The sequence below is a fragment of the Mercurialis annua genome, linkage group LG3 (genome assembly GCF_937616625.2).
Source record: "Mercurialis annua linkage group LG3, ddMerAnnu1.2, whole genome shotgun sequence".
NCBI lineage: Eukaryota > Viridiplantae > Streptophyta > Magnoliopsida > Malpighiales > Euphorbiaceae > Mercurialis > Mercurialis annua.
This window is the reverse complement of record NC_065572.1, coordinates 70274200-70286305: the sequence shown is the minus strand read 5'-3', so window position 1 is coordinate 70286305 and position 12106 is coordinate 70274200. Positions and strand designations below refer to the sequence as shown.

The 12106-nt window shown below is 32.1% G+C and overlaps 1 protein-coding gene across 1 annotated transcript; it reads right to left on the bottom strand.

Moving 5' to 3' along the window:
- Window positions 1-3147: 3147 nt before the first annotated feature.
- Window positions 3148-7337, bottom strand: LOC126672938 (probable RNA-dependent RNA polymerase 1). The gene is made up of 4 exons (XM_050366885.1): window positions 6834-7337; window positions 4753-6560; window positions 4443-4593; window positions 3148-3924 (listed from the first exon to the last, which is right to left on the bottom strand). Exons 1-4 carry the CDS (start codon window positions 7335-7337, stop codon window positions 3148-3150), a joined length of 3240 nt encoding a protein of 1079 aa, XP_050222842.1.
- Window positions 7338-12106: the final 4769 nt, after the last annotated feature.

The window sequence follows — 12106 nt, the reverse complement described above, 5'->3', positions numbered from 1 at the left end:
TAAATTAATAAGATTGATAAATATTTTTAGTACACAATAAAGTTTTTCAAAGTAATAATAACATTTTTACAAGAAAATTTACTTAGTCATAGAAATAAAATATTAAAAATCGATAGGAATTGCAACATCTAATTGCTCGAAGTATCAATTTTTTTATTTTAGGAGTAAATTCGAAGTATCATAGCCTTGGTGGCAGAATTTTATTATAAATGATGACGAAACACATCATTTAATTTTGTGTTGTCTCCAACAACGACTATATAATATAACAGTACACAGTAAAAAAAACTATTAAATGAAATCAATAAAATACAAAACTTTTTGCCCCATTAAAATCATGTCAAAATTAATACCAACTCTCCCTTTTATTATATGGAGCAGTTTGCTGATTCACACAGATACAGATGTATAAAAATTGTGTGATTCCTGAGGTGGTGATGCACTACAGCTACAGCAACATTCAATGGTCAGGCTAAGGGTTTTTCTTGGTCCATAATTATAGTAAGTATATTTTAAAAATATTCCGGTTAATTAATTGGATAATCTTACTTTAGAAACAATCTTTAACTTTATTTGCTCTGTTTATTCATTTTTCATAAATTTTATTTTATTTTAATTTTTATATTAAATAATTAAAATAATTAGATATAAAAAATTATGAAACTACCCGAATTAACAAAAAAATTTAGAAATATATTGAAAAAGGATTCGAAATTTCCCGAGATACCGAAAAAATGTTAATACTAAAAATTTATGTTCAAACATTAATCGGAAAGCCGTAAGTACAAGTCGGGTAGACCCCAATGACCAACAAAGATTCAATCAATTCAAGACCATTAAGGAAAAGCATTACAATAATTGATGTTTGATGGCCAGTAGAGAGGTTCATAAATATCAATGCTGAAGATGTGACTCTGCCTTTAGCAGCATTGCAAGCTTAATTACGAGGCTAAATCACTACTAGAAAACAGTCATTTAGCGACGGATTTTTCCGTCGCTAAATGACCAAAATCCGTCGCTAAACACATTTAGCGACGGATTTGCGACGGAAACAGTCCGTCGCTACATTTTTGGTCGCAACGTTTGACAACGACGGAAAAAAAATTTTGCGACGAATTTTGGTCTCGGTTTTAACGACGGAATTTTAAATCCGTCACTAATTAGCGACGGATTTAGCGACGGATTTTAATCCGTCACTAATTTTAAAAAAAATTTAAAAAATATAAAATTAAATCGTAAAATAAAGTTTTTATTTAATTAATCACTCATCCGCGGCCTCCGTCACTCACCCACCCGAGTTAAATCACCCACCCGCATCCACCTGTCAATTTTCGCTAACTTCCCAGTAGGTCACCCATCCTTCCATTGCTCCCTCTCAAGACTCTTTAACCTTGTAGTTCTCCCGCGCGAAACTCCACCTTAACCAACTCATATTCATGTTATATATTTATGTATATTATACTTAAATGTAACTAAAAACAACAATTATTTGTTTCCATAATTTAATCCCGCATTCTAAGATAATTTTTTTTATAATTAATAATTTTTTAAAATATTTCAATACTTTAAATAAATAAATAATCTGTAATTATTATTTCATAAATAAGGTTTAATTATTATTTTATAAATAAAAACGTTATATTGAAATAATATAAATTTAATTCAAAAATTTTAAAATTATTTTTAATTAAATACTACCTTAAATAATATTTAATACCTTTTAATTTTTTTTGACAGTGCAAATTAGCGACGGATTTGACATCCGTCACTAAATTCCGTCGCCAAATGATAAAATTTAGCGACGGATTTTAAAATCTGTCGCTAATTGTGGAAAATAAAAGGCGGGAGCATTCCCGCCAATAATTAGCGACGGATTTTAAAATCCGTCGCTAAAGTTTATCAAAACAATTGGCGGGACGACTCCCGCCAACTTTAGCGACGGAAAATCCGTCGCTAATGTTGGCGGGATCAATCCCGCCAATTTAATTGGGTGTTTAGCGACGGATTTTAGATCCGTCGCAAAATCCGTCGCTAATCACCGAAATAGCGACGAATTTTAGATCCGTCACTAAAATCCGTCGCTAAAACGCTGTTTTCTAGTAGTGAATCAACAAATGACTTTCAATTCCCATGATAAGTAGAAACATATTTAAAGTTAAATGTTGGGCTTTTTCGCATAATATATTTCATTATGATTATAGAGATATCTAATCAGAAAGAGATAAAGTAACTCCACTGACAGTGTTTTTTTCTTTCAAAAGGCACATTGAGAGTCAGATCTATCATCAGGATTTATGAAGGGGCTGTGTGATGTAAATATTTGTATGGTTAGAAGTTATTATCTCTTAAGTGTTAAAGATTCTTAATTTTTCCCCTTTGAATTGATTCAGCTCCATGTACGAGGATACACCAGCTTAACACCAGAGGGAGCTGTGAAGACACTATCTCAACATCCAAACAGCTTAATAAGCTTAACAAGATGATGTAATATAATGGAATAAAACATGAAACAATGCTAGTAGGTTGAGCAGCCAAATGCAATTTATACCCTTCAAAGCAGATTTCTAGGATTCCAATTCAGGCAACTAAAATATGTTTTTACATCCTCAGGCCAGGGACATTACCTAAGCATATTTCCATAATGGAAATGCAGCAGAAACTGATAAAAAAAAGACTGTCACATGAGCTGGGAAGCATTACATAGCTTCATATTAAAAGTGGGCAGAGTAAAGATCAGAAATTTTCACCAAAAAGAAAAGACTTTTAAGTAAAAACTTCTACTTAAGTGGGCAACAAAGTAAATTAACAAAAAGAAATCAAGAATCTCCAACACATGCTCATTCTAGTACTTCTCTACTGAATAATGCAATAAAAGTAGAACAAGATCGTTACTTTTATTTAGTTAAACTTCAAATTAGTATTCTAATCAACTAATAATGACATTCAATGTGCTCCTCATTCCAAGTTAATAACCAAGTTTCACACAATATATCAAAGACCAAAAAACAAGCAGAATGGTTAGGCTAGTGTACTGTACCTTCATCAGCAGAAACTGCACATGCTGATAATAAGAACAGCAAGTAAAGGTTTTTTTATACATGTATTGGAGTAGATACTAATAACTACAATAGTCTAAGCCTATCGTTTTCAACTATTTGCTTTGTTCCTTTTAATTTGCACCAGCTTGTCAGAAACACACCACGGAAAACTAAGAAAATGATCGCGGTTCATCCCCTCATTGCAGCGATTCCAGTAACTAGGATGATATGTAACATAATACCAAGCTGAGGCTTTGGCATATACATCAGAAGCTTCAGTCTCAATTAAGCTTCCCTTTTCATTAAACAGAGACCTAGCCTCTTTTCGCAAGGATTTAATTGCCATTCCAATAGCATCAGGGTCCCTTCTCTTGTTGAAAGCTTTCGACATTTTCATTATGTTTCCACTGATAATTTCTGCTTCGGTTTTGATGCCGTAACAGTCCATAAGATTTCCGAGCTTGTAATCATAACTCTTTTTGTAACAGAAGGCATCATCTATGTACTCATTAAAGCCATCAACTTCCATCTCAGAATCATAACACTGATTCGCCATTTCCCAGGTAAATGTCTTGATATGGTTCGTATGAGGAGCAACGTCTCTCACTCCGCGGAATAACTTCCCAATCACACTCTTAGACTCATAGGTAGGTTTATCGGACTTTTCCATGAAGTCGGGATATTCCTTAACACGTATATTAGAAGGTATTTCAGCTGCTTTTCCAGTTTTTGCGTAATCCACTGCAATGGAGAAATTTTTAGCGAGTTCTAGACACGGCTTACTCATTGCTTTCCCAGGCTCCCTATCAGCAATTACAGCGTGAGCATTAGCAATGATTCCCAAGTTGTCATTTATAATGTAGTTGGCAAAATACTCCTCAACCTCCTGCATAAAGAAAATGAAATCTCTCAAAAAAGAGAAAATATAATGGCCAAGAAGATCTCATGTATAATTTTTCCACCACTCGAATGCAAGATAAGCACCAGTTCTAAGGTGGCTATTAAATGTATACAAATAACTCATTCACTTAAATATTTATTGAGCAGGAACATGAAACAAAAAACTTTTTAAATATAGATATATAATTCAAGGGGAACATCTAGAAACTAAGAGTATCCTCTATTCAACAAAGCCTCAATCCCCAAAAAAGAGGGGGCAGATTGATCAATAGTCATCCTCCACTACAAATGATTCTCAGTTACAACTTTGTCAAAAAATAAACGGGAAATTTCTAGAGCAGGAACATGGGAGTTCTATAGTTCGATAGTCTATGTTTATTACTACTTAAGTGTTGCGAAGAAAGGATGCATTTGATCACAGAATGAAGTGTCAGATAATCTAACAAGCAACCTTAGTTGACGATATAGAATTTCTAAAGTGTATTAAATATAGATATGTAATACCTCAATTGTAACATCGTGCTCCAGCTGCACACTTGCCTCCGACGTGTAGTCCATAGGTGGAATTTGGATACATGGAATTAAGTCTGGGTCCCAGCAGACAAAATAGACATCACCGTCCAAATCACTCCCCGAACATTCGTTGGGATGAGGTCTAAGATTGCAGTTCAGATACTGAAGTTAGTAGTAGTACATGTTTGCAAATTTATACTTTGCCAGAACTATCAACTAGTTTTATATTAATAGAATTGGAAAGAGCCCTAACAGCTATACAAAAGCGACTTATGAAAAGAGGTTAAATAGCAAGTCTTACCTGGCTCCCTTCTGTGGGAAAACTACACAATCTATCATGTGTGACAAAGCCGGTACATTCACAGCCATTAGAACGCGAACATCCCCCGGATGCAAACATGGACTTTTAGCAATTACCACTTTTCCCACCCAGACATGTTGCTGATTCGATTTAATACCGGAGTATTGCACGAATACTTGTCCGTAGTCCGATGTTCTGGTCTCATCCAAGCAGCCCATCATCAATCTTCCCATTGGAAGAAAGATTCTAGTTTTTGTACGCAATTCGACCAATTTTGATGCGCCTAAAGCTTGAAGCATCATACATAGGAACGGCTCAGCATCAGGCTTGTAGCAAGAGAGTATATCCTTTAAAACATCAGTGTCTCCTGAAAACATATCCAGTGCTTCCTCAACCCTTAACGGATCAGTTAACATCTCAATAGCTTGGTTTTGCTTTTTCTCAAAACAACAATCTGGAACACCAAGACATGACAAAAGTATAATTAACTGCCGATTGAGAAAGCAAGGCTGATACTTGCTATATGCAAGTACATCCAAGCCCGTATTGTCACACTCGTATTTATACATACTCTTCCGTAAAGATAATTTTTTTGTCGACTTGGGATCAAGTGCCACTACGCCCTTGTATCCGGCATAACGAATTTGGAAAGCAGAAGGAGTGCCATGGCAGCTACATTTTAAAGCTACTCTCTTAGCAAATGATTCTGATATCTTCCCGATTCCGTCGGAGAACAAATATTTGGTTCCTCTCGTTTCGACTTCAATATCAGCTATAATTTCCAATTCAGCCCTACTGACATTTAGGGTTTTAGTAGACGAGCCAAACGATTGACCCAATCTCGCGGCATACTTAGCCACATTCCGTATTCCTTGGAAATTGCCAATCCATTTTCTGACATCTGCAGCTTTAACATCATATTTTGAATCAAACATCCAACAGGAGCTTTCACGCAATTGACTGGAAGAGAACGCGAGGAACTCAAATCTGCTAGTGCCGATACTTATTCCGTTTCGAAGGACGGAAAGAATTCTATTGTAGATGGCAGTTCTCTCAGACGAAATACGAGAAGCTAAAACAGTTGAATACAACCTATCTAGCTCCTCGTCAACAAAAGATACGCGTACAAAATGGTCAGCTTTTGCTGAAAAATGCCGTAGCACACGATTTGACACATTTAGCTCCGGACCGCAAAAATACACCTTACAGGGACTGATATAAATCCTCCGCACATATACGAAACCGGTATCTGGAGATAGATGAAGTGACATTTGAGCGTCCTTATTAGGTTGATACTTTGAATGCTGCTCACTAATCCAGCTAAGAGGATTATAGCAACACTCTTTCTTGTAAAACAGTTTCTCAAAGGTCTGCTGTAAAAATTCAAAGCTAAGTTCAAATGAATTAATATGCTTGAAAAAGTTCGCATCTACTCTTACCAGGCACCCATTGTGCATTAACGAATTAACCTGATACACTATCTGAAATGGTATACATTCACCGGAGGGAGGAGTTACAATAGGAACCAAATCTTCATTGTCGGAAAAAGCTTCACCATGTTCCAACTCAATCTTTTCTTCAACTTCTTTACTCAAAACCGAGTTCTCCTCAAATTTCGGAAGTTGTAGACTTGCAGGAAACTCCAAATACAATGCTGTAGAGTGCCCAATAAGGCATAATGGAGTAAAATCAGTTGTTCGTACCCATTGATCATCATAGTCATCCATGATATAGTTGAAAAAAGGGCTCTCAAAAACATTAGAGGCTGTTTGTACAACCTTCTCATATATCCTGGGTGCTCCATATAACTGTGAAAAGAAACCACATTAGCAATATGCACATGAATAAAAAAACCGTGTATTAGTCAAGCAGCAAAAGACAAAACTACGAAAAAAAAATTGTTAAACGCATCAATTCAACCCAAAACTCTACCTTAATCCCAGACTAATTTTCCGGCTATGTACATTTTCTTTCTACATTTAAAGCAACGTTTAGCTGCATTTCAGCAAAAGATAACCGGAAAATGAGAAGGAAAGGTGAGAAAAGAATTTACGTAAGGAATAACTTTTGAGTAAAGCTACCTGAATTAGAAGAACTTTTTCAGATTGAAACTGATATATCTGCTTAATGTTGTCAAATGGAAGATCTAGCTTATAATCCCTTTCATCATGAGACAGAAAAAAAAGCATTTTTCCGAATCCAAATGAAAATTTCATTACAACATCTGCTTTCTTCCACAAAACACAGAACCTTTCTTTTGAAAGTTGACAGCCAAAGTGCAGGGTTACATTGTCCATGCGACAAAGCAGTGCTGTGGAGTTTGGTACAAAGTCTCTTTTTGCGGGTTGAACACGCATATTTGAGTCGCCATACCGAAGGCCAAACCGGGACATGTTAATAGTTTGTTCAGCAATTTTGGCATTTGAGAACATAACAAAAGCCTGTTTTGTTGTACTCGCAGCTCTCGTATCCCTAATCCTGATTGCGTAAACATTGTCTTTACCCACTTTATTTTCAAGAAATTCCTTCAGATTCTTTGCAGTGGTATTGGAAGGAAATCCAATCATATGAACTGTCCTGTCCATTTTAATCTTCCTAAATGAAACAGAGGTTAAAACATTTAGACATGTTAGCTTTATTCAAAAATAACACATTTTACTAATCAAACCACTATACTCAAGCATTATTTAATAAGAACACACTGTAATCAAGCATTATTCAAGAAACACACATTTTATAAATCATGCACTCTAATCCAACATCATTCCTTTTACAAATCATACATGAAGCATTATCCAAACAGAACCTACTTTACAAATTAAAGCATGGGAATCAAGCATTATTCAAGAAACACACAATTTATAAGTCATGCACTCTAATCCAACATCATTCCTTTTACAAATCATACATGAAGCATTATCCAAACAGTACCTACTTTACAAATCAAAGCATGGGAATCAAGAAACACACATTTTTTAAATCATGCACTCTAATCCAATATCATTCCTTTTACAAATCATACATGAAGCATTATCCAAACAGAACCTACTTTACAAATCAAAGCACGGGAATCAAGCATTATTCAAGAAACACACATTTTATAAATCATGCACTCTAATCCAACATCATTCGTTTTACAATTATATAAACAGAACATACTTTACAAATCAAACCACAGGAATAAGCATCATCCAAACAGAACATACTTTACAAATCAAACCACAGGAAAGAAACACACATTTTATAAATCATGCACTCTAATCCAACATCATTCATTTTACAAATCATACATGAAACTTTATCCAAACAGAACATACTTTACAAATCAAGTCAATAAAAAACACATTATACAAATTAATAATACCACTCTAATAAGTAATCAAGCATGCACGTTATTATTCGTACCACAATCAAGCATTATTGAACACAATGTACAAATGATACCACCGTAATCAAAGATTATTCAAAAAGAACATCGCATGAAAGATAATTCGTACCAGTAAAAGTGAATATCAGCTGTTCTACTGATGGAAACGGAAGAAAATAAAGAAAACTAGGTCACTCGGAGTTCTAGCGTCTATGAAGTAAGAAGTTGAAGAAATGCCAGGCTTGGTGCATGTTGTTTTTTTTACTTGAAGGTTCAAAATTGTAGTATACGCTTTTCTTTCTTTCTTTCATTCTTTTCTATTTCTTTTTAGATTATTTTTTCAGGTGGAGGGATCTTCATTATGTTTGAATTAGTTATTGTTTTTTTGGCTAAATCTATCTACAAGCCCCTATATTATATTATATTTTATTTTTGTTTTTCCAGTTCCAGTCTTTCTACTTATAACTTTTTTATCCTTCAATCACACAAAAGAACTTGAAAATTCAAAATTAAATAAATAGAGAGACTGAAAAAATAAAAAGATAATAGAAACACCTACTCAACAAAAATAATATAGCACAAGACCTTTGTATGAGTTTTACTTGTTTTTTTTTAATTTTAAGTAAAGTTGGCATAAAATATCAATTAAAGATAAGTTTATAATTTCATATTAAAATGACAAATATTTGTTAGTTTGGCTCATTTTAAACAGAAACATATGGATATATAAATAATACTAAGATGATTAAAAATTAATTGACAATTTAGAGGCGAATGGTTAAAACTTGTCAAAACATTATTTTTGAAAGTATTTTTATCCAAAACGCCTAATCTAAGTCACAAATTCAGTCTTATTTCACTTTTGCTCCCAGTTTTAAAGGACAATATAAATTGTTGTTGAATATCAAAAGTTGTATTCCGCAACTAAAAATGACCGTTTCCTAAACTATGTGAGCGAATTGTCAAAATATTAGACCATTCCCTTATAATTATCTTTTTAATTAAATTGAGCAATAGCTATAGCTACAAAATTGTAGTATTGACATTTTTTTTCCATTTAATCTCCCAAAAATATTAATTTCATAATATTACTAATAAAAAAAGTTGAAAAATAAATTCTTTTTATTTTTAGAAATTTCTTCAATTATAATCACGCCTGAAACTTTTGAAAAAATAGAATGTGGCTTAAGCCTTAAAGCATACATTTGTGTCAGCTTAGAAAGTGGCTCATTAATATTGCAAAATAAATATTCCTTTCACCCTTCAAATTTGGCACAAAATATTAAAAATGTTAATCGTGAAAGTTTTTACACAAACACTTGCAATTTGATAACTGAAGGTGTTTAATTGATAAATTGCGGGTGATAAATTATGTGCCTAAGCTACCGAGTTGAAATGATCTTTTGTTGCTATTCCTTGAAAGCAGAGTTGCAAAATCTTTCAAAATCTATTATCAAATTTATCCTTCATCTCAATCATGTGGAAATTCCTTTAACTTTGCGATTAATCTCTTTAATAGATAACGATGGACAGGATTATGTTTTGCTTTGATATTAGAAAGCTCAAAGATAGTTGAAGCAAAACTTACCTTAAGGTCCCTGCACTTTACATTATTTTTATTTCATTTCTAAGACTTTTGTTTTCCTTTACTTGGTTTTCATAATTTAAAATACAGTTTTTTGAAGAACAAAAATGAAAAATTATGGTGCATTTTCAGAGTTTAAATAAAACTGTTTTCAAAAGTACAAGTTCTAAATAAACAAGTAGTTTTGAAAGTACAGTAACCTATTCATCAAAAAAAAGAAAAGAGTACAGTAACCTAAGTAAAGATAAGCGCAAAAACCTTACAATAAATTGAGCCCAACACGACTTCTATGGCTCAAATCAAAGTTATAGCAAACGTGTGAGCTCTTGTTTGGGACATCATATCTTTGAGTAAGACAATAATATTGCATTCCTCAAGGCAAGTGACATCACCTGTTATTAGCTTGGGTGACATCACCTGTTATTAGCTTGGGTGACATCACCTGTTTTATTAGAGGTAAAGAAAAATTGTTGTATATTTTCGCCACTCACCAATTTTAAAAGTTTGAATTTCACTTCTCAGTGCTTTATAAATTTATAAAACACTATTATTTCTATTTTCAACAATTTTTTTTTTATTTCCAATAGTTCTTTTTTTTATTTCTCCAGTACCTACAAATGTTTTTGTTTCTCTTAAAAGCTATTTTTTGACTCTTTATAAAAAAATGAGTTTATATATTCGTTTTAATGATATATATTATTTCATTTATTAAAATTCATAAAGTTCAAATTGTCATGTATATAATTTAATTAATTTGTAGATTATATTTTAAAATTATTTAAAGATAAAAGTATAAAAATAAATAAAAATATAGTATTAACATCACAGTTTTTAATGTTTAATTTTTTTAAAAAAAAAAATTGAAATAGCTACAAATTATATTCAATTTCTATAACTAAAATATTATAAAATTAAATAGATATCAATATTCTTAAATTGGTTATTATTTATAGTAAATGTTATATATTATTTGAAACATTAATTAAATATGCCAATTATACTATACATGAATTCTAAGAGTCAAACGATATAGAGATAAAACGACACAAATGATAGACCAAAATGCATGATTGAATGTATAAATTGACAGAACGACATCAAGCCAGCAAATAAAAACAGCAAAAATTTTAGTTGTACTTATCTTTAGCCTAATATGATCAAAAAAGATGGAAAAGTAATAGTTAAACCTTTAATCCCTTTTACTTTTCTATCTTTTTTATCCTGCTGAGGCTAACTATTACTTTTTTTTATCTAATCCTAATAAATATAGCTTTTTATAATAAATAAAATAAAAATTTAGAATGAATTTTTTTCTAATTTTCTTATTTTCTACAGTTACTTTTAAATTTTAGTGGAATTTAATTCTACTACTATCTAAGCACCATGAGATCTATTACAATTTTAATATCCAAATTTTTTGTTTGAATAATTAAATTATATATTTTGTTTTGTTTTTTGCGTCTATAAAATCTTCTAAAAAAACAATTAATTATGGTGAATAATATAATTATATTTTATAAAATGTTATTTGTTTTTTTTTCAATAATTACATTCTTAATAAATTTGAAAAGTCTATTAGTTTATTTCCATTAAAACAATAAACCTAAATTACAAAAAAAAAAAATTATTTTAGCAATAAAAACATTATTAAATTATAATAACAATAGATATTAAAATTTTCCGCTGCATCGCGTGGTTGATATGCTAGTATAGCATGAATTGGAAGGCATGATTAGATCCAGCCACGGTTCAATAACCACTGGTTTGATTTAAGAATAATGTGAACCAGCTCTAAACTGCATCTTAGCGGTCTAAGTCACTTTAAACTGAAAAGTTCAGTTAACGGTTCCGGCAAATTTTTTTAAAAAAGTAAACTAAAACAATTGTAAATTAAATAGGAGTAAATTATTTTAAGGCCCCTCATGTTTGACATAATTCATAATTTAGCCCCTCTTGTTTGAAAGTTAAACGATAAGACTCCTCACTTTTGGTTCTGTCAACAGTTTAGTCCCTCCGTCCATTTTTGGCGCTAGTCAACGAAGCAAAAGATTTAGGGATATTTTAATTTTTAAATATAAGGGACGGAATTTTTGACAAAAATAAAAGTGAGGGGTTAAATCGTTGAGAAAAATAAAAATGGAAGACCGTATAGTTTCGTTGACTAACACTAAAAATGAATGGAAGGACTAAATCGTTGACATAAATAAAATTGAGGGGCCATATAATTTTATTTTCAGATAAGAGGAATTAACGTGTGAATTATATCAAATATGAGGGTGTCAAAATAGTATTTCATGTCGAGGAGTTTCAACTTCCAACTTTAAAAACTTAGAACAGTTACATGTTTAAACTATTTAACCCAGCTTCTATCTATCCCAAACCAACTTCATCATCACCTTCTT

What these genes read in the sequence shown, in the direction of transcription:
- LOC126672938 (XM_050366885.1), bottom strand. Translation starts at nt 7,337, where the DNA reads ATGGACAGGACAGTTCATATGATTGGATTTCCTTCCAATACCACTGCA. An exon ending in AAAAAGTTCTTCTAATTCAG is followed by an intron (nt 6,561 to 6,833) that starts GTAGCTTTACTC and finishes TTCTTTTCACAG; the next exon opens with TTATATGGAGCACCCAGGAT. An exon ending in AGCACGATGTTACAATTGAG is followed by an intron (nt 3,925 to 4,442) that starts GTATTACATATC and finishes TTCTTTATGCAG; the next exon opens with GAGGTTGAGGAGTATTTTGC.